Here is a 23,521-nt window from a genome sequence, read left to right as displayed (position 1 = left end):
GAGCGATGCGACGAGTGAGATTTCGTGGAAGATGGAAGTCAAGGAGAGAAGAAGAAAAGAAAAATGGTTTGATCCGACGGGGGTCGAAGAGACGAGAAATTCGATTTCACGTGAAATTATCATGGCGGAACGAAGGGAAACGGATCGATGCAATTAAGGGACGCGATGGATGTCGCTAACGAGATATTGCTACGAGAGATCGCGCCCAGTTTCTCGAAGATAACATTAATTATCCGGACAGGAGAGGAGAGGAGCATCGGCAAGTCGTTCCATATCCCCTTACTGGATCTAAATGCAGCACTATTGGACGAGGAAAGGATTCTTCCTCTTCCCTTAACGATTCGTGACCGAGGATAAAAAGGGAATAAATTCGTTCGAGAATCTGCGTTCGTCGTCGTATTTCGAATCAACCGAAGTAAAAATCGCTTAACGTCGTCGATCCCTTCGAAAGATTAGGATTAGATGAGAGAGAGTAGTAGAGAAACACGTAGTTGACAATTTTTAGAATGAAACGACGATCAAACTCTGCTCGATCTATGTATATATATATATATATATATATATATTGTCCTCTTTACGTGTCCTCTCTGTAAATTTATTATTATTAATTACTTTTATAATATTTAATGTTATTAAATTATTAATTAAAATCTTTTTGCTTTTTTTCGAAAAGTGAACGAACTTGGAATATTATTATTAGCTTTCGATGAAGATTCGGTGGTAGTTTGAAAATGAGCGTTCAAAACGAGACACATCGAAATCCATATTTTCATAACAAAGAATAAGTAGCTAATCCGTAATAACATCTACTCCAATGACGTTTTTGTTTTTTCGAGAAATGGAATATTATTATTAACTTTTGGTGAAAATTCGGTGGTAGTTTGATAATGAGGATTCCAACGAAATCCATATTAAACAAAGATAAAGTGGCTAATCCACACTAACATCTACTCCAATTTGGATGCAATAGGTAAAGTGAAAAAATTGGAAAAATTCATCAAATCAAAAGTGGAGTTAGAAACGGTACGAGTCCATTTTTGAACAGAATTTTTATATTATTACAACTTGTGACCTGAGAATTCTATACGATGATCTGAATGCCAATGGAAATCCTAAACAAATGCCAAAATCATCGAAACAAGTTATGACTTCTTTTAAGAGTAGCATTCTACTGGTATTGGTCTTTAGACTATTTTCACCATATACATTGCTAAAAAACTACTTTCACAAAATAATGAAATACCAAATTTCAATCCATCCATCCTACTCACCATTTTGAACAGAATTTTTATATTATTATAACTTGTGTCCTGAGAATTCTATATATCTCTATGATGATCTGGATGCGAATGGAAATCCTAAACAAATGCCATCTTTTAAGAGTAGCATCTGGCATTGGTCGATAGACTATTTCCATGGCATATATTGCACTCTCACAAAAATTGAAATAAAATCTCAATCCATCCATCCATCATTTTGAACAGAATTTTTATATTATTACAACTTGTGACCTGAGAATTCTATACGATGATCTGGATGCCAATGGAAATCCTAAACAAATGCCAAAATCATCGAAACAAGTTATGACTTCATTACCACTGGCATTGGTCGACTATTCCAATGCATATAGACTATTTCCAATGCATACGTTGCAAACTACTCTCACAAAAATTGAAATACCAAATCTCAACCCATCCATCCTATGTTCACCAAATGTTCCAAATGTTCACCATTTTGAACAGAATTTTTATATTATTATAACCTGTGACCTGAGAATTCTATATATCTCTTCGATGATCTGGATGCCAATGGAAATCCATAACAAATGCCAAAAATCATCGATGTTATGATTTCATTACTCTTTTAAGATCCTACTGGCATTGGTCGACAGACTATTTCCATCGCATACGTTGCGAACCACTCTCAGAAAAATTAAAATCTCATCCAAATCTCATCCATCTTACTTATTAAATTATCGCAGTTGTTTTCAAAGAATAAAATATTCGAGACGAGAAGCGGTGATCCCATTCATTCGAAGAATTATTTCTTCTCGCTAAAATCATCAAATTTTCGTTCGAAAATACGTTAATTGAGAAAAAGTGATGAAATCGCCTCGTATTTTTAGGATCATAGCTAAGAAAGAAAATATGCGATACATCGTTCCCCCATTTCACTACTTGTGATTGTATCGCACGAGAGGTGGATATTGGAGAAATACGATTGTAGTCCTAGACAAATCGGTCTTTGATCGTGTTCACGGCGATCGGTTCGATTTTTTTCAGCGATCGATCAGAGGACGGTGCCCGAGGAGCTTCCGGTATCTGGCGATCCGTACAACGAGACCACGCTGGAATTGATCTTTCCCGGAAGGCAGCCGCGTTTCAAATTGAACGGGAAGAAGCTGCAGCTGCTCGAACCTTTGGACAGGGACGATGAGAATCTCTCGCACGTTGTTTTTCAGGTGAGACACTTTTTTTTGTTTTTCTTTTTTTTAAATTAATCGTTCGTTCGAAACGAAATCAAAGATGTGTTTAAGAAACTAACTTTTTGGGGAATTAAATAATCGAATAATGGGATGGAATCACGAAATCTTTATAAAAAGAAGCGAAACTAGCTTCTTATCAATTATTTCGAATACCACCAACTTGTTTAAAAAAAAAAAAAAAAAAAAAGAATCAGCCAATCACCGTTATAAGGAACGAATCCGTTCTCCTCTCGCGACGATCAACTCGAATCAAACTGGAAATCCAACTTCTTGCCTTCTCTTACCTCCATTTCGATTCCCTCCGTCACGTTTCCATCGAACACGATCCCAGGATAGGGGGAAAAAATCCCTAGAGACAGGCCACTCTTCTAGGACAATCCTTTAACTCGACAATCGCTAATGATCACGATTGACCGCGCGATTGTCGAATCGATCTCGTTTATCTCTTTTTCTTCCCTTCCTTTCTTCCTTCCTTTCTCTCTTTCCTTCTTTTTTTCCCCATTCCACTTGTATACACGGATGCTCGTTATAAATCTTAATCTTAGATTTATTTATATTATCTATAAATCATAATTTTTATGATATTAAAAATATAATGTTTTATATATTAAAAATATTTCAATTTTAGATTAATATTAAATTAATTAATTAATAAAAATATTTCAAATTTAGATTAATGTTTATTTGTATAATTGTATTATATACAAATCATAATTTTTATTATTAATATAATGTTTTATAAAATTAAACAATTTATATTATCTATAAATCATAATTTTTATGATATTAAAAATATAATGTTTTATATATTAAAAATATTTCAATTTTAGATTAATGTTTATTTGTATAATTGTATTATATATAAATCATAATTTTTATAATATAATGTTTTATAAAATTAAATAATTAAATTTATTTATTATATTTCTTTTATTTAATTATCAAAATTTATACAAGTATCTATATTTATATTAAAAATTAAAAATTTACAAATTTGATTAATTTATCTTTGGTTAAATTTGATTAAATTATTAATTTGATGATTAAATTACAAACGAATAAATAACGATCCTCCGTTTTCCTATCCCAGCTGCGAACAACTTTTCCAAAAAGTTGTCCTTGCCATTGGAAACGGATTCCATTTCCGTGGCTTCGTCTCATTTTCTCATCGAAGAAGAGAAGAAAGAAGGAGAAGAAGAGAGAACCGCTTGTTCATCTTGGAAAAGGAAGAATCTCGTTTAACTGTGCGCGCGTCTCTGCATTTTCTTGTCCTTTCTTTTTTTGCCTTTCGTTCGCGGCAAATGAGCTTAGACGAGCGCGGCGAACGAAGCCGGAGGCGAGGGGAAAGGGACGGGGCTGGACGAGGCTGGATCGAATTTCATTCGAGCTTTTAAGGCTTCGCCTCGGCTACCGCGACGTTTCGAACACGATTTTATGGATATTCCCGAACGGGAATACATTTTCTTCTTTATTCGAAGGAAAACCTTTCTCTATGTGTTTTATCGTATCATCTCGTGCGAGAGTATTTTTCTTTTTCGATATAAGAGATAATTCGATTCGATGGGAGAAGAAGAGAAATTAATCGAAGGATTGCGGAACGGTTTATTGGTGTCCTTTCGCGGAGTGTAATCGAATACGATCGATAAGTTATAATTGAATCGATCGAGTTTCACTCGCGAGACGAAACATTTTTGAGATGTTCGAGTTGTTTTCTCTTTTTTTTTTTTTTTTTATATTCACTGTTTAATCGTCGTAACAACGTTGTACAACATGATAATAAACACGTTGTTCCTCTTTTCTTCCGTAAATAAGAAAAGTATTCGATGATTCGAAACACGCGTGGAACGTAAAATAAATAAAAATGAATGTTGAATTCGATGATAATTTCGATGATGATGCTCTCTTACGACTTTGAAAACGAAAGAGCAAAGGGGTCGAAAATCCTTGCCACGAAGAGGAAGGATCGATTCGAATTTGAAATAATCTTTCTTCAACAATTATCGTAAATGGTGTGAATTACGGGTGTAGGGAATACAGAGGTTAGATCGATATCTGCCGTGAATCGTGCTTCTTCTCCACTGGTCACGTACATTTTCTATGATTTCTTTACCCATCGAGCGGGGGATAGGTCGATAGGTAAGATCGTTTCGATCAAAATTTGCCGACAAAATTTGAACACAATACGCCATTATTATATGCATGGTAATGATTTATCGATGGAAAATTTACTAAATTTGAAAATAAACACTTGATTAAAAGTAAAATTTAAGAGAAATTAAAACTTGACGTTTTAGATTTAAAAAAAAAAATAAATAAATAAAGCGTCGTTAAATAACGAGTAGTTTATGCTTCCGGAATTTTTTTTCTCCCCCTTCAAATTTATTTAGACTTAAAGAAAAAGTGATAGTGGAGTTAAACGATCCACGAGCTATCCAACTTTTTATCGGCATTATACATAAAATGATTTTACCAACCGCAATTACATTCTTTTTCTAAATTGTATACATTCCGTATAGTCGAGTTTTTACCACTTAGGATGTAACTGTAACGATCATCATCTTCGTTTCTCGATTATTTATTTACGTATTTTCAAGCATTTAACACGATCAAAACGAAATTACGATTATAATTTATTCATTAATTAAAATTCGCTGCGAATTCTTCTGTATCATTCTTTCTCTCTCTTTCTCTCTTTCTTTCTCTCTCTCGTATTCACACGTTCTCTTCTTCTCAATTGTATCTTTCCAATCGCTCGACAAAAAAAAAACACGGATGGATCATTTTATAAAAAATTTTAATCCTTATATTACGTGTCTCTTCTTCCTTACGTGTTATAAATCATCTTACGATATTAATTGAACGTAGTAAATTAAGCTGGCGTACCGTTGAAATTGCGCATAAAAGAGATTTACAGTTCGACTGAAATTCTCATAAACAGAGTTGGTGGTGAGATGGCGCAACAACGACAATAACACATCGTTTCTAAACGATCGTTTCGTTTAATAATCCTGATTCTTTCTCTCTTTTTCTCTCTCTGTCCCTTTCACAGTTGAGCTGCACAGTGAAACAGACGAACAAGAAACGGACTATACCGGTGATCGTTCGAGTGTCGGACATAAACGACAACGCGCCCAAATTCATCAATACACCGTACGAGACCACTGTGCCCGAGGTAAGTCTTTTAAAACAGTTTTTTTCCAACGGTTTAATAACACTCGGAGAAAACGATTATCTTCGCATAGAGTCAAGCGAAACTATCTTTTTTTAAGGAAAGAGAAGGAAATTTCGAGCGAAATTCGTTTCGCGGATGATGCTATGAGAATCGAAACTTTTTTAAACGATATCACGCGAAATAAAAGTGAAATTTCGACGATTTCGATATCGTACAGGTATATATAAATGCTACGTGATAAGTATAGGAAGGATTGGAAGTTGAAGCGCGAGTTTCAATGTGAAAAAAAGTTGCGAGTGGATAATGTGTATCGGGATTGGAATTTATTACCGACTTACCGACCGGGTTGAAACACGGTGGCGATAAAGTGGCGCGGTAATTATAATTAACAACGTGATCCTCGTTATCTTTTACAACAAGGATTCGATAATACGTTGCTAGGCCACACGGGACGAGCCTCGTAACCGACCATTTTTAAGTAACTCGTCAATTATTTACTTGGGAAGTTGTGGAAAATGCGTTGTTAATTTTTCACTCTCTCTTTCTCTCTTTCTCTCGACGAATATGGCAAAGGGGAATGAAGTATCGTCGCTTTCATAAGGATTGGGAACAAATAGAAATTTTCGAGATTTATATTTATTTTTTTTTATTATTCGTAGATATTGATTTTTTATAGACGATAAAAAAATTTTATTTTTTTCATTTTAAGAAAAGATAGACGATAAGATGGATAATCGTTGAAATTATTTAATCGTGAACGTACGATCGAAGAAATAATGAAATAAAGGGAAACTTGTTACGGTTAATAATTAGATTACGATCAACAATGGAGGATATGAATGGGTGATTGAACTCGTCATGGTTGGACGATCTGATCGATTGCTATCCGGAAGTGTGCAGTGTGGATGAAGTATAGGGTTTCGTTGGAAACGCTTGCAACAACTTAGCGGCGTTTAATAAGAAATTAAGAAATAACAAAAGGAGGGAAAAGGGAGTGAAAAACCATGACGAAGTTAATGTCGAAGCGTTACGTTCGAACGATCGCTCGATAGTATTAAAATTCCAAGCCTTTCAATGTCGACGAACCCGCCACGCGATGGAATTCTCGTCTGAAACTAAGACCTATTAATAAATTCAATTTGCAAGAAAAAATTAAACTCGTTCGATTTTTCGATTTTGCTCTCCAATTGTTGCCTCTTTATCGATCGAGAATATCAGTAAAATTTTTTTCTAACCAATGGAGCATCGAAACGAAAACTGCGACCTACGAGAAATTCAAATTGCAAAGAAAATTGATTTTTCGATTTTGCTCTCCAATTGTTGCCTCTTTATCGATCGAGAATATCAGTAAAATTTTTTTCTACCAATGGATATGATTTCATCGAAACGAAAATTACAGGAAACATTGATTTTTCGCGTTTTGCTCTTCAATTATCCTTTCATCGATGAAAATATCGGAAAGGAAAAGTATTTTTTTTTTTTTTTTTTTACTCTACAGATTGGTCCTTAAAATCGAGGCGCGATTAAAGTTTGTTTTCAATGGATAAGAGAGAGAAAGAGAGAAAAAAAGAAACAAGTTGATCAACCTTATCAAAGATTTTTCTCCAAGACCGGTCAAATTACCACTTGTTGCGAGCAACGAGGAGCAAAGCTGCGAAAGATGATCGGATTAATCGTAATGGGACTATAAAAGGTTGAAGGGTGAAAGAATTAATTATCGGTGAATCGATCTGCTTCGGTAACGAACGATCCCCTCAAACATTTCTCCCCCCTCCTTCCTCGTCATCCTCGTCGTCGTTCACAAGAGGGATCGAGGTAAAATAAACAGTAAAATAATATAACTAAGCCATTACTCGGCTGGCTTCGAAGTTTTTACGCGAAGCGATGTATAATTATTTAATGGAGGGAAAATTGAAAAGTTGAAGAGAAGTAGTAAAAGTTAAAGGCTTTAAGAGGAAGAGGCCGAGAGAAGGACAAGGAGACGATAATAGAAAGTAAATCTCGCGGTAAATTGAACAGGGCAAACAGTTATATAATCGCAAAAGAAAGTTAATTTCTTGTGTTGGAATATTCGAAAAAGAGAAATGAAAATGTGCATATTAATTATCTTTATCTTATTTATCTCGCGATCAAACATTAGTCGGAATTTTCTCGTTTTTTCCGTTTTTCGCAAATCCAGGATTTATTCGTCCCGATTATCCTTGAATTGTCCGTGGATATCGAAAGTGGGAGGATGTGATCTCGAGAGTGGGCGGTTTTGAGCTTAAAAATAAATTTAATAACGCGAGTTGAAATTTTCGATCAATCGTGCTTACGACCTCCTCAAAATATACATCGATATTAATCACGAAACTCTGTCAAAAGTTGAAAGTTTGCCAAGCGTTATATACATTATACACAATTTCTATATCCTATATCCATCGAATTATCTCGTGTATCTGAGAAAAGAATCTGTTATCCGGCAAAAATCTCCAGTTAAGATCGAATTAAATCCCTGAAATCCAAGCTTGTTTTTCCCATTAAACCTCGCAACTTTATCAACGCCCTCGCAATATCGCTTCCCAAACTTGCCAAGATGAACGGGAATTGTTACACTAGATTTCGAACTCGGGTGTTTCCTCGACACTACACCAACCAATTAACCCGTCCAACTTGTCGTCCAATATCCCTCTGATAATTGCGAGTATCGATCTCGTCGATACCTAATTTTCGAACACAGATCAGATTCTTATTTTTCCTTATTTGCTCCATTTTCGTTTAAATTTTTTAATATCCACGACCCAATGGATGCAATTCTCTTCTCAAGTCCAAGAACTCAAGAGCTAAACTCCCCCTTCCTTCCTCGACCGAATGCAATTTTCTTCGAGAATTGTTAGAGATTCGCCTCTCATTGGTCGAATTTATGAATTATGATTATTCTTCTTTGTGGACCTGCTTAACAACCTCTTTCCGCCTCGTGGATCGATGTTTGACACGGTTCGATTCAGCCGAGTCGTCGTCCACGATTAGATTCTGTTTGTCAGATTCCTCTTCCTTTCCACCACGGTGGACCGTTATAATAGAAATGGCGCGAATACCAGTCGATCGAGCCGCGTATGTCCACGAGCGCCCTCTCCCTTCGATTCCACGTTAACGCTTATTTTAATGACGCAGCATTTCATGAGCTGCGCACAAACGTGTTATCGTCAGGGGTGCATACGGTAACGGTACACCATGAAACTGTTGTTCCACGGTTAAATAACGCGCGTGGAACGTTGTTGTTGTGTTGCTGTTGCGACAAATCGTGTAACAGAAAACGAGGCGAGAATTATTTAAACTCTTTTCGTTTAAATAATTCTCGCTCGCTCGAATCTCCATCATCTTAATTATGTACGATCTTTCTATATTTTGTCTATTTTTAGTTTTAGTTTTTTTAGTTTCCTTCAATGCGCAAGAGATTGCGATTTTTCGAAGAGTCGTTTGTGTTTTTTAATCGAGCTTTTCAATCCTGTTTTTAATGATGTGAATGACTGGTTTATTATCTGTGATAATTTATTATATAGATATCAAGATATAGATTTTCAAGTTATAGATTCGAGGCTTAGTTAAGTTAAAAATCGAAGATCTCTAAAATTCTAAAAATTCACACTGCCGCTACGTTTAGCGATCGAATTACTTTTACGAATGGCGAGCAACGTGCAACGAATTCGCAAACTGTTTGTTCGAAGGATTCGTGACTTGAATTATTAGAAGCATGAATTATTCGAGAGTCGATCACAGTTACTTTCCTATTAATTAAGAATTCGTAGAATTTAATTATACGATGTTTGGAAATTTTAAATTGTGAGAGAATTTAAAAAAGAAACGGGAACGTTAATGCATATGCATATATCCACTCCGATGATATTTTCGTGAACGAATTATTTCCACCGTGAATTAAAATTCTTACCGTTCTTTTCGCTCTTATATTAATATGTACGAGGCTCGATTCGCACTCGTTTATGCTTATTTGGTACTCGTTGATTTATTATAATACGCAGATTTTATAACGTTTCATTAGAAGATCCTTATCATTTATCCGAGCTTATTTATTTCGCGATCGATAAAAAAAAATCAAAATCAAAATCTTGGAATACTTTCGCAGAAACTCGGCTGACCAGAATCCACTTACAGCATCTAATACACAAACATTGGACAGGTTTAGATCTCGAAACGATAACCACTATCGCGATTAATTATAACCAGATTGTCCACTAATGAAACGGAAACGAAAAATTTGAATAACGGTATTATTTATCAGAACGTTGAGAAGAAAAAAAGAAACAAACTTCTCGAGCAATGAATTCTCCCAAAGGCGTGCCTCCTCCATTTCCATTTTCCGTTCCGTTTTTCAACAAAGGTACGTATTTCAACTGCGCAATTAGGGACCGTTAAAGGAACGCAGAAACACATTTCCAGAACGGTTGATTATCTTCGAATTAATAGGCTGCTTGTATCGTACGGAGAGCGTGGAAACGTGGAGGCCAGAAACTTTCAATTATTTCACAAAGCAGCGTGACCTATTCGTTTTCAATTGCGGGATCGCAACAGTTCCCCAGAACTCTCGTGATCCCGTGTTCATACTAATTAATCTACAAAGTTTTCGTACAAGAGAAACGAAGGAAGCCGGATTTCTCGCCTCGATAACAAATCTATTAACAATTAAAAAATCGACGTGTATACATTTGTAGTTCATAAGTTCGTATATGTACTGTTCACTGATTGGTTTAATTTGGAAGAAAACGTCTATTTTACACACGCTTTCTTGTTTCCATTATGGTGTTTGTCACGTATACCGAAAACGACGATTTATATCTAAACCTCGTAATGCATAAGCGTAAGCATAGAATCGAGAAATTCTAACGTATGGATATAATATAAAAATTCATTAATTTCTTATAATATGCTTAAAACCAATTACGATTCGTAACGATAGTTTAATTTACAAATGTAATTATAAAATGTATTTATAAAACTTCACTAAATGAAAATAATTTTTACATGATTTTGAATATTAAAATTATAGCTCTACTACTGTGTAACGTGTGGTCAACAAAGCGTCTGAAGTGGGGATAAATGATCCTAACGAAGGACCCCTCTTGCTCCTGTGCCGTCCCGCCATATTTCTTTCCAACAGTGAACAGTAGATACATACGTGTCGTGAAAGGAACGTGTTTCGTGCGTTATTTATACTTATGGAAAAAAGGAAGGAAAGCGAATTTGATTGGTTAATTTAGAATGAATATTTTCACACGCATTTTTCTTTCTGGCATTTGTTACATGTACTAATTCAAAACGACGAACTGTATCTAAATCTCGATGCATTAGCGTAAGGATAAAATCTAAAAAATTCTAACTTTTTATTTCTTCTCAATATATTATTACGGTTTATAACGATAGTTTAATAGTTTAAATAGTTAAGATAATAATTGTACGTATACAAATAAGCTAGACATTATAGTTTCGAAAATATTTCAACTTCCAATCTTAGATGATTTATGTAACGTACGATGTCAGGATTGTCAACAAAACGCGTGAGGTGGGGATAGGCGATCCATGCGCCATCCTGCCAAACTTCTTTTCACCAGTGAACAGTACAGTTCTCCACGTAATCAATCGCCATATTTATCGAAAATGTATCTTTCGAGGCTGATTTATCGCGAAATTTTATCTGAGAAGCCGCTATTCGATCCGAAATGGAAAATATCGTGATACAATTTCGTTAAGACGTACGCTTTATAATTCTTTTTCAGAACAAGAAGACATATTGATAAAGTTGTCTGAGAACGAGACACAATAATAGCAGATTTGAATATTTTTTAACAAGCAGTGTACACGTGCAGGAATTTCGGCTTGAAATCGTTTGCTGGTTATAAAATAAAAAATTAGAAGATTAAAAAAAATCTAGTATAGAATATTCGTAAATGTACATACGTTATAAAGATGGTATTCGTATTACACGTAAATTGAACATCACTTTCCTTCTTTTTGCCATACGACGCGAGTGTAGTGTGAATATAGCTCAGTGTAGTGAAACAAAGGCTTCTGCGCGATACGTGTACGTAACAAAATTTATTTCTATTCCCTTTATTAAATATATTCTTTCTCACCGTGTATTCTTTATTTCAATCGAATTATACCGATATATATCGTTTTTTTTACAACGTATCGAACATATCGATCAATCGCGCAGGAATGAAAAATAAAATCCCGGATTTGGTTTTTCAGCTGACGCCAGTCGGTTCGACCATTTTCAAAAACGTGGTGGCCGTGGACGCTGATGCCGGTGTGAATGGTATCGTCGAATACTCGATCGCCCCCGGGGACGGAACTGGAATCGGCAACAATGACGGAGTCGGCCGAAATAGAATCACGACCGCCGATGGATACGGTTATTTCAGCATCAACTTGCCTCATCAAGGCCAAGTTACTGTTAACCGTACCCTCGACTTCGAGAGGACGCAGCGATACCTCGTCACTATTTTGGCCTCGGTAAGTGCTCTGCTATATTTTTTTTTTTTTTAAATATCGCGTCAAATCGAAGAGAATATTATTAATGATGTGATCAAACAAAAGTTGTATGTATACATATATATAGTTTCCTTTTTCACGAGAGAGCAATAAAAAAAATACGAGCCGAGTTACGTAAGATCGGCAATCTTATAAAAGAACTTTATAATTTTATTTGCGATACATTTCATCCAAGTCTCTTGGAATATCTGTTGCTGGGAAAAATTTATCGAGAAAAATATCAGGAGTTTTAAAAAAGTTCGGGAAGGGGGAGGGAGGAGACGAGATAAGCCCTGGTTACTGGCGCTACAGAATGACGCAATCCGGTCACGACATATAATAAAGGAACCTTACTGTTTTGCAAGTGCTCCGCTAAAGTGTAAAGATAATTCTAGATCGAAACGTATTACAGGAAACATTTACCATCCGAACAAATTGAAGCTCGAGACTCGGTTAACATTCCCCGCGTAACCGCTTCCCCCTCCCCTCCCCTCGCCTCCCGATAATTACGTGCCTCGAGGTTTAAAGGATGACTAACAAGTTGGGCGATAAAAAAAAATACGGGAACGTGTCGCGTACGATCCTTACACACTTGTACAATTTATACAAATTTGCGGGACATCGTTCGACCGTAGCGTAACGGTATGCACGAATATATCGATCCGCAACGGTCCCGTTCTCGTGTAATCCTCCTTCGTATCCTTACGGTTATCATATACAGTTCGAGTTGGGCACCGTTAACCGACTTAGCTTAGCTTCTATTAAGTTTCTCGTGTAAAAATTGATTGGCAAATTCTCATCCAAATACATCGTCCGATTCGGTTGAAGAAACTCGATCGCTCTTATTTTTCAAGGGCTTCGGCGTTTGGATACCGTTTGTCCAATGAACGCGTTATCCAATCGGTTCTCTCTTCGTTATGTATATAGCCACGCTGTCCGGAATGATATGATACTCCCTGGTAATCGGAAATAGTGAGTAGATTCTGGGATAAATGCGTATTTTTGCGAGACACTTGAAATTGGCGAGATTTAAAAGGAAAGCTTGAACACGCTTGACAATGAGAGATGGAAAGATTAATGAGAAAATTAGTGAGAAAATATGCGGAATAATTATGTAAGAGTAAGTTATGAATCTGATTTGGATGATTTTATTTAAATTTTTTAAATATCGATGGCTCTTGTTTCATAACGATGCTTTCGATATAATTTTATCGAATCGTTTCTTTTTTTACATCTATTTATAAACAATACGTGTAATTCTCTGGAGTTCTCTGAAGTTATTATAATTCTTGTTATAATAAAGTGTAGATAGATAAGTGTTGTTATAGGTTTTTATTTTTGCAGAGGAATGAACGATCTAAGTGGAATAGTTGCGTTTGTGGTCAGCCATGGCGTTGAACATTCTGGAATTCGAATAATCCTCTCTCCACTCGTTTCGTATTATAACGTTGATCGTAACAGGTTTAATAAACTTTCACGCGACAATATGATTGAATACGATTCCTCTTGAATAAATATCAAGCACTCATAAAATTAACGCGTAAGTATTTATAAAATAAAATAAATTGATTCGTATTGGTGTATTAAATAGCGAAAAAACGAGATTAAAATCTTCGGTTAAACATTAGAGCCATTGCACTTCACTCACCGCGAACCACTCGGACGATTTCCATTAAGATAATTATATCGATATGTTCTTAATACAATGCCGGATCGAGGGATAAATATAGCAGCGAAGTGATTGTACGAAACTGGTCAGTGTAGGACGAAAGCGCGAGAAAAGGACTCGATGAGTCATTCAGACGAGTCATTGTATCCACTATATAGTATTAACATATATCGATTCTCCTTGCCACGATGCGTAATCTCTTATATCGTTACTAATGCCATCTACCTCTTCTTTCCTTCTTCTTTTTTTCCACAATGTCACACTTCTAATATTTTCTAACTTTCCAAGTTGAACGCGCTCTATTCCCAGTGAGAGAAGATTACGAGGTATACGTAATTGAAAGAATTACTACTATAAAATAGTAGTAATAACAAAACTAATAATAAAAAGTAAAAATATGATAAAATTTCGATATTAATCCTGACAAATTCAATAATTTTCTTACTTAATAAACAATAAATGTAAGCAACACGATTACTTTCTAAGTGAAGTATTCTATTCCTATAAAATGTAGTAATAAAATTAGTTGTGAAGAAGCAAAGATACCTCTACTATTTTTTTTTAAAAAGCTTCGATGTTCTAATAATTTTAATAATTCTCTTCACTTTGCCTTAGACGCTCGAGAAAAATAAAATATCGATCGGAAGAGAAAGAGAGAGAAAGGATATATCGGAAAAAGAGAAGAGGGAAATAAGATTTCGCATCGCATCTTTCGATCGGCCAATTCGTGATCCGTGATGGAGGGGGGAGGGCAGATTAGCGTGAAAGGTTTGAAGGGATGGTGTCATTGGACACGTATGTGTATCCTTTATGGTATCGTGTCAGCTGGATGTGTCGGTTCGCCACGCGTAGCGAGATTAGAAGGTAGCGATTAGAGTGAGCGCTTGTAGACATTTGCATATCGCGGAGCCTCCTATCGCCCCCTCCGTCCCCCCCTTCGACATTGTTAATTCCTGAATACGCTACTGTGGACACAGATTCGCAAATTCCACGGCATCCACGGCTGATCTCCACGTGTATACTTTACCCACGTATTTTCACACCTGAGATAGAAATATCTCGATCACTTGATGTATATATATATATATATATATATATATATAGGGTGTCCCAAAAATGAATGATTGGAATATTTATAAGCCGGATATTCTTGAGGTAATTTCAAGCAATTTTCAAAAATTTTGTAAAAATTTTTATTGATTAAATAATCGAATTATATCACGAATAATGGATAAATAAATAAATATAATATTCTTCGAGATATATTGATTTGATATTTTTTTTTTGTTAATAACTCGTTAATAATAAAGCCGTAACGAAAGGATTCGCGATGGAAAATGTTGCTTGAAATCATCTCGGGAATCTTCAATTTACGAATGTTCCAACATTTTTCGAGACACCCTGTACACCCATGGAATATCGAGGTCGCGAGAAAAATGTAGGAATCTTGGGAGAATCCTGATGATCGATGGAAATGAATAATGGCTTGACAGATGCGCGAGCATAATAAGCGTTTTCTACTTTTGTGGAGAATCGAGTTACAGGAATTGGATCGAGTGAAATTTAAATTTGAACTCGATGAAATAAATTTTGATGGTCAGTGCAATTTAGCAATTTCTTTTTGAAATTTTAAGTAAGTGAAACGAGATTAATTTTATCATTACATTTTAGATATTATTTTAAATGTAAATGATAAATTTCTGATAGAAATAATTTAACAATAAATGTATGCTACAATTGAAAGCAGTTTGCACGAATTATCCACTTCAAATTCGATACTACGTGTCTCACACGCGCTAAAGGATTTTTAACGCGTGTAACACGCACCGAATGAGCAAACGAAGAATGCAGGTGATGGCTATAATTCATTGGAAAGGCTGCTTGTTACGCGCTATTGAACAACGAATGAAAACGAATATTCGAGCAGCGTGTATAAAACTCGTGCGTCAAATTTTAACTCGTTTGTTTAATTGATCGTTTAGAAAATCATTTTGCGCCGATAGCGATCGTGTTTTCTCTCGAGAGAAAGAAATTTCGAAGAAAGGGATGGATCGAGTTTAGATATCTCTGAGACCTGGAAGATTTAACGAAAAATTGGCAATATTCGATATATATATCTATATATGTTTATGGATGTTTAACGTGCACGATACAAACGTATAATAAATATTCGTAGCCTAATTATGAAACTAATCACCGAGATAACGAGGAAAATGTTAATGTTGCAAAACAATTCGGCACGATACATTGAACCGCAACATTGAAATATCACGTGCAATTAGCATACGCCACGCATAAATTACCACGCAAATTAACTTATGCAACGCAAACATAACGTACAGCTTGTTTGCAAATGATCACCCACGTCGCGTACACCGAACAATATCGGATCACACGCGGATAAAATTTGAATAGGCGACTGACCATCAACCGTATCCGATATCCGAAAAATTTATAATATCCAACTGACGGTTTGAAAAATTAAAATAAAATATATTTAGTTTAAAAATTTCCAACAAGAAATTTCGTCGGCTATACTTTCACCGTTCGAGTAATAATAATAAATTAATCATCTTTCGAGAGAAAAGTGAATTAGTAGCGTTTATTCTCGTCTCGGAACACGCACCAACAATACCACAAAGATAACACGAGAACCGTTAAACTGGTCACGTTTATTTTTAACCGCGGGTGGTAATTAACACGCGTGACCTCGCTTTTAATTACACCACGTGGCCGTCTACCCATCGCTGCATTACACCGCCGTGTAACCGTGTGCCGCGTGGTTCAACGCGATAGATCGGGTGCGACGAATCGTAGTAAAAACGAATCGATGCCCGGTCCTCGTAAATGTGAGCGAACGTGGGCCAAGGCGAACAAAGAGGGCCGCGTTAAAACCGGGGAGATACGTTGGAGTGGTAGGACAGTGTGGGTAGCGGTGGCACGACTTATATGCATCGATGCACGCGGGACACGCAACCGGTAAGGTAGGAGACGGAGCTCGCCTCGCTGTATTAGTCACCGTTCAACTCGCGGCTACGCGACCCGAACCATTGAAATTTTCAGTCGCATCGTGGCTATCGATTCGCAAAATGGCCGATATTTATACATCGTGACGCGTGTGTGTCTTTCTCCGCGAGCAACGTGATCGCTCGAGGAACGTGATCGCGTGCAAACTGCGGCGAAAAACTGAACCGCCCCCTTCTCCCCTCTTAAACGTGTATTCGAATCACGATCTCCGACTCGAGTCGAGTGCCCGAGGAATCTGTATCTAAAGTGTCTCTCTTGTATTGAAAGTGAAATCGCGTGAATAAGTCGTTCTTTATCTGCCTCCCCTCTCCCCCCTCCGCGCCTTTTTATTCCATTCGCGTGTATATTCGCCGATTGAATCGAAAAGTTGGTATGCTAAGTGAAAACACGGTTGGAATAGGGATGTAATGGACATAGATTTTCGCCGATTTTCCGCGATCGATTCGTTTCTTTTTCTTCTTCTTCTTTTTTTTTTTTTTTTTTTTTTCTTTATTTTCTATTCCACGCTTCGAGCAAGAATTTTTAGTTGGAACAGTGGAATAGAAAAGAGACCGTTAATGGCCGTTGTTTCGCACGAGGTTTGGAGTTTGACGAATTTTCTTCTCTGTTTCTCTGAAAATAAGAGTTTGTTTTATACTTTTTGCAATGCGCTCACTTTAAAACTTTGAATTCGTGAATTTCATTTTCTATCTCTCGAGAGAATTAGAGTTTCTAAAGTTAGTAAAATAATATAAAATAGAATGAATTATATTTTTTTCTATTTCACGTTTTTGACGAGAATAAAAGTTTAGTTCGTTGTAACGGACGTTTCTATTTCGTGCTTCCGTGAAATTAAGATTTTATTATAGTTCTTGCAATGCGCTCGCTTCGGAATTTTATATTTTATTTTGTAATTCTCTCGAAAGAAATATGGAATAATTTCTATTCCATATTTTTTCGACGAATCTTGGAATTCGATGAATCTCACTTTCTCGCTTGAAACCCTCGTCGGTAGCGATTGGACGCGTATCGAGGTCTTAAATTCCGAGAGAAAATCAGGATAATTGCGAACGGGCGGAACAACGTAGTAGCCAAGTTCCGTCGGGATCGAGTCCACTCGCCGACATTCTTCGAGTATGGAGATTAATGGTGGACATTAGAAGGGTGTACGTGGGCGTTCGTCAAAACGAACGGTTTCTGCGACGGTGGAAGCCGCTTCCACCGCGCACGTAACAAGTGCCAGGGCATTGGCGTAGGTGCTCGTTTCACGCTTGACGGCCGTCAAAGCGTGGTGGTAGAACGCGTTTCCCATTTCATTCACGATTAAAACTTTATGCTAATCGAGGAGCCACGCTCAATTATCCCCCCGTTATCGATTGATCAACGTCCATCGTTTCGAATCAAACGATTGTTTAATTCGAGAATATTCATTTGGAAATTCAAGTGGAAAAATTGTATTCGATTAATTTTCAATTTTTCTCTCTTCTTCCCCCTTTTCTTTTCCTTCTCTTTTTAAAATCGAAATCATCATCGCTGAAAATTCAACACTCGCCGAAGCGTATAAATCTACTTATTCGCGTTAAGAAAGATAAATTATTCCGATTATATTTCATGGAATTATACGGTCTCTGAATTTCAAGTTTTTTTTTCTTTCTTTCTTTCTTTCTTTTTTTTTTCTACACAGTAGATTAAATAGACGAAACTTATTTAACATTCGCTCGTGCTTCTCTCAAACTTCCTCTCTGGAAATATAGTACCACTTTCTTTCCTCTTCTGCGAGGCCGCAATGGGGAGGACGTTCTTAAACTTTCGTCAGGGATTTCTAAATACGCGGACACAACTCTTGCATATTTCACTCGCGTTAAACTTGTGGGACACAGGAAGATATACAAAAGTGCAGGAGAGGCGTGCGTACTTGCACGTCACGTGACCATCATAAAATTCGAAAGAAGTAGAACGATTAAATTTATTTCTCTCTCGTTTTCGAAGCATCTCTATACCCGTTCATCGAATCGACTTAAAAAAATATTCAACTCTGAAGAAAAAAAAGAATTTTCCTTCTTTCGAGACTTTTCTTTGTTCCAGATAAATTCGTTTAATTAATCTCTTCAATAGGAAAAAAAGAAAAAAATTCGTACGCCACGATGCAGGAACGAACGAATATTAGATACACGAATAGCGTGTTGATTGGACCCCCCTCCCCTCCCTTCTTCCCAATAAAACAATAAAGACTCGAACTCGTGCGAGTCTGAAAGCGACGTGGATCGCATAAAATTACACGGTACGATCTCGATTTCGAGGCAATGATCTTGCTGAAAAACATGGCGATCCGTGCCAACGATGGGGAAAATTTAATTGATCGAAGTTACGAATGACAAGTTACTTCGACAATTTATTTACTTCGAAATATTATTTATAATATTATTTGTAATAATAATAATAATAGGAAATAATGGCCAAGAATCGGATCGACTAATAATCGAACAAATGTTATTTCAATAGTCAAGTAATTTGCTCAAAGTAAACTTTTTGCTGGAAATTTTTAACCAGTCACTTTTTCAACTTGGATTAATACCCAACTTGGAAACGCGATGATCGATTTCTCTCAGAAGTAACTCTCTCTCTCTCTTTCGAAAGGGAATCGCACGATGATATATCATCGAGCCAATCTTTGAACACCGTGTTCCGATTTCACGGTATATTACCGTAATATCAAGTATTTCCGTTCCGTTGCGTTAAACATTCCGACGATGAAAATACAACGGAGAGATTAGATTTCGATCTCATCGAGCTCTGGCCGTATTTCTAGATACGTGAAAGAAAAAAAAAAAAATAATGATTTATTATACGTAACAGGAACGTGTTACCAACCAGTGGAGAAATTTTATAACTTTTTATAATTACTCGAGTGGATTGGAAACATTTCATCGTCAAGATTCAAGCTGATTTATTATCGTTTGTTTACTTCTTGGATCTCGAAATCGAAATCGAAATTCCAATTTTATAGGGATTTTAAATGTAACGTGCGTATCCGTATGAAAGAATGGAGTGTTAAAAGTTAACGGGTTGCATCGCAAACAACGTGGAGGATGGAAGGTTGGAAAGTGTTGCTTCTCCTCGCGTTGCTCGTGGGGCAACGAGTCTACTCGACTACTGTTTCAACGGTGAGTGGAACCACCAGTCCAGATTCGACGAAATCTTTTCAAATCTTCTTCTTCGACGCTAAGTAATGAGATCGAGCTGTGTCGTACATATTCATCAAACTCCGTTAAGATCGGATCGAATCGCGATTAATCACTGTGTTGGGGAGTGTCAAAGTTCGGTGGACGAGACACGTGGGATATAGAGGCGAGAATGGCTCGATTAATTTCGTCGAGCATCGTCGGACTGTGTGCGGTTACGCGTCGAATAAATCCCATTTTTATCCATATTATCGATGGAAAATCGGTTTTCATATTTTATGATACATGCAAAGATGGCATGTTGCGCGTAAATTCGAAATAGCGGCCATCAAATGCACCCGTCAATCCACGCGCCATCTACGTGTCTGCGTTAAATCTATCTCTTTACGACTCCGCGATCGAACGCGTGTGGAGGAAGATTGGATCGAAAGGATCCTATACGGGAGATAGAGATAGAGAATCCCTGGTCCTCGATCGAACTTTGGTTGACCTTCGATTCGGACAACGAGGCAACGGACACGAAGTCTCAGATCTATACATTTGATTCCACATTTGATCGATATTTCCGCCGATTACACGAGGGGCTAGTTGCAACAGCTGGCTGCTACAGGTGTGGCTCATTTGAATATTATGTGGAACAGCTGGTCCACATCTTCTCGAACGTATTGTCCTTCGTTCCACCGAGCAGCTTGGTGGAATAAACCTGCTCCAAATATGTAAATGTTATGTTTCGTGTACGCTTGTTCCATCGGAATCCGTGCGCTCTTATAGGTTTATTCAAATCCACGTATCCGAATGGGGAAGGAAATAAGTATCTGGTATTTACGACTTTCACGTTGAAAATTTATTCCCATTCCACATTTTATACATTGCAATTTTTTTTTTCACGAGATCAAAATTTAATAAACCAATCCAGTTTTCATCATCACCGAATTTCGCACGGTCGAGAGGTAATAATATTTCTCCGATTCCGAAACGCAATATCGCAGTACGAGCGAGATAGTATCGCGCTACAGTTACGACAATCCAGAGCCACGCCCTATATTCACGACACGAAGGAAGGAAGAGAGGAGAAAGAACAAGGGTCAAAGCGAAAGAGAAAAATTATTCGTGCTGGTGTTTCGCGATGGCTTTCTCCTCCACCTTTGGAAATTCTTCTGAAACTAGGCTCGATATCGGTGAATACAACACAATCGTTTCGCGTCGATTTACGAGGGGACATTACAGCAATTGTTCCTCCCCCCTTTACGTATTATCTCCCGCATAATTTCGCGTCGATTCGAGAGGATAATCTGGGCTAGGGAAACGAACGCGTTTGACCGGTTGCGTGGTGCAAGCTTGACCGAGTTACCTAATAATTTTAGATCGTCGAGCCGGCATGAAATTACACGGCATTACATCGCTGGTTGATGGACACGCGGTTACGTGATATACAGCTTTTGCTTGTCGTCCGTTCCTTGCCGAGATGGAGATTATGCCATTCGATTAAGCTACTTGGAACGTTTAATTTTTCTGAAGTAAAATCGGTTGATTCGAAAATTAAGCTTAATTTGGTGTTATTGTTCACCGATGGAAAGAAGGCGTAGAATACAGTAGAAGAGCTATTATAATTTAAATATTCAAAAATCAGTATGTAAAAATAATGAACGTTAGGATAATAATCGTTTAATAAGCTATTAATTATTTTGATATGATAATAATATATGTATATAGTAATAGTATTTGAATTCTTTGGATTCTATGCCTACGTTTTAGTGCATCGAAGTTTGGATATAGATAGTCGTTTCGATATACGTGACAAATACCATGGTAGAAACAAGAAATACGTGTGTAAAATAGACGTTTCCTTCCAAATTAGATCGATCAGACCCGCATTCCTTTCCTTTCTTTCCATCAGTGAACAATATATAACATTCGAATTAGCGTCAATGTGAAATCTAACATAACCTCTCTGATCATTTCTATCGTTCCTTCGGCTTAAATAAACTCACGAAACACAACTTCCTTTCACAACACATACGTATCTACTGTTCACTGTTGGAAAGAAGTCTCGCGGGACAGCAGAGGGGCAAGAGGGGTCCTTCGCTAGGACCATTTATCCCCACTTCAAACGTTTTGTTTACAATCCTGACACCATACGCTACGCAATAGAGTTACAATTTTAATGTTCAAATTCATGTAAAAATTATTTTCATTTATATACATTTTATTTATATACATTTTATAATTATATTTATAAATTTAACTATCGTTACGAATCGTAATTGGCCTTAAGCATATTATAAGGAATAAACAAATTTTTGTATTATATCGTTAGAATACTTTAGATTTTATGCCTGCGCTAGGACCGCCTATCCCCACTTCACACGCTTTGTTGACAATCGTGATACTGTACACATATAAAACTTGAAGTCGAAATATTTTCGAAATTATCTATAATATGTCCAGCTTATTTTTACAATTATTATCTTAACTATTTAAACTAATAAACTGTCGTTACAATAATTAGCCTACGCAAATTGACGAGAAATAAGAAAATTCTTTGGATTTTATGCCTACGCTCTACGCGTAGGTTTAGATGCCAAATGGTAGAAACAAAAATAGGCGTTTTCTTCCAAATGAGACCAATCATTCTTTCCGCGAGATTTCTTTCCATCAGATATATCGATGAAAATTCAATTTGTATTGAACAAATGTGGAAAATTTCTTCTCCGTTTTTCATGCTGTTTAGAAATCCAATGACGCATATGTCATTCACGTCGTACAGAAGAGCGTGAAATTTGCGCTCGAAATGTGTAATGTTAATCGTATTAACGAATCGTAACCGCAACAGCGATGCTCGCTTCGTTAATTAATGGCGGAACGAGTAAAATAGGGGGAGGGGGAAGAAAAAACAGACATGATAAACCGTTTGTTCGTAGGATCGTGCGAGGAATGTGTCTGAAAGGTTTACGTCCACCACTACACTGACGGTGAATATCAGGGACGACGATGATCAAGATCCTTCGTTCATCTACCAAGGCTGCATGCTGCTGGACGGCGCGTGCATTAATCCGGAATATTCAGCGTCGGTATGCGTACATTTATTTCCTTTAACACACAGTTATGAATTATATATACGCGTTTGAAACTCATCGAGAGAGTGAAGCTCGTCGAGATGTAGACGTTGCGCGATAATAATGTTCTCGAGGGATGAACGTTGTGCGACTCGATCGTTATAACCGATTAAAAAAAAGAATCCTCTCGCATCCTTGGAGCACAATGCTCAATCTCTCTACGAATCTTTCTTTTCCATTTCAAAATTTTTTCCTCTTCCAGATCAATTTCGAATTTAATGCATACAGAGTTTGATTCCTTCCAACTTTTGCCCAAACAAAAATCGAAACTAGTTTTAACCAAGCGGGCCTCCATGTAACAATCGACGCGACTCTCTCTCTCTCTCTCTCTCTCTCTCTCTCTCTCTCTCTCTCTCTCTCTCT

The 23,521-nt window shown here is 36.9% G+C and overlaps 1 protein-coding gene across 5 annotated transcripts in view; it reads left to right on the top strand.

The window, feature by feature from the left end:
• LOC122712970 (cadherin-99C) overlaps positions 1–23,521 on the top strand; it is a 110,485-nt gene that overhangs the window by 71,602 nt on the left and 15,362 nt on the right. For 2 of the 5 annotated variants that reach the window (XM_043933056.1, XM_043933055.1), the window contains exons 4-7: positions 2,283–2,461; positions 5,535–5,657; positions 11,904–12,167; positions 22,964–23,113. In XM_043933056.1, the coding sequence (XP_043788991.1) occupies positions 2,283–2,461; positions 5,535–5,657; positions 11,904–12,167; positions 22,964–23,113 (716 nt within the window). Of the gene's footprint in view, positions 1–2,282; positions 2,462–5,534; positions 5,658–11,903; positions 12,168–17,690; positions 19,142–19,326; positions 20,025–22,963; positions 23,114–23,521 lie in introns of those variants that run through there. The other 3 variants (XM_043933059.1, XM_043933057.1, XM_043933058.1) reach the window with 3 other exon arrangements.

This window comes from Apis laboriosa, unplaced genomic scaffold (genome assembly GCF_014066325.1).
Source record: "Apis laboriosa isolate Shangri-la unplaced genomic scaffold, ASM1406632v1 scaffold21_cov150, whole genome shotgun sequence".
In the NCBI taxonomy this organism is placed as follows: domain Eukaryota; kingdom Metazoa; phylum Arthropoda; class Insecta; order Hymenoptera; family Apidae; genus Apis; species Apis laboriosa.
This window is presented reverse-complemented; position numbering and strand designations above follow the sequence as displayed.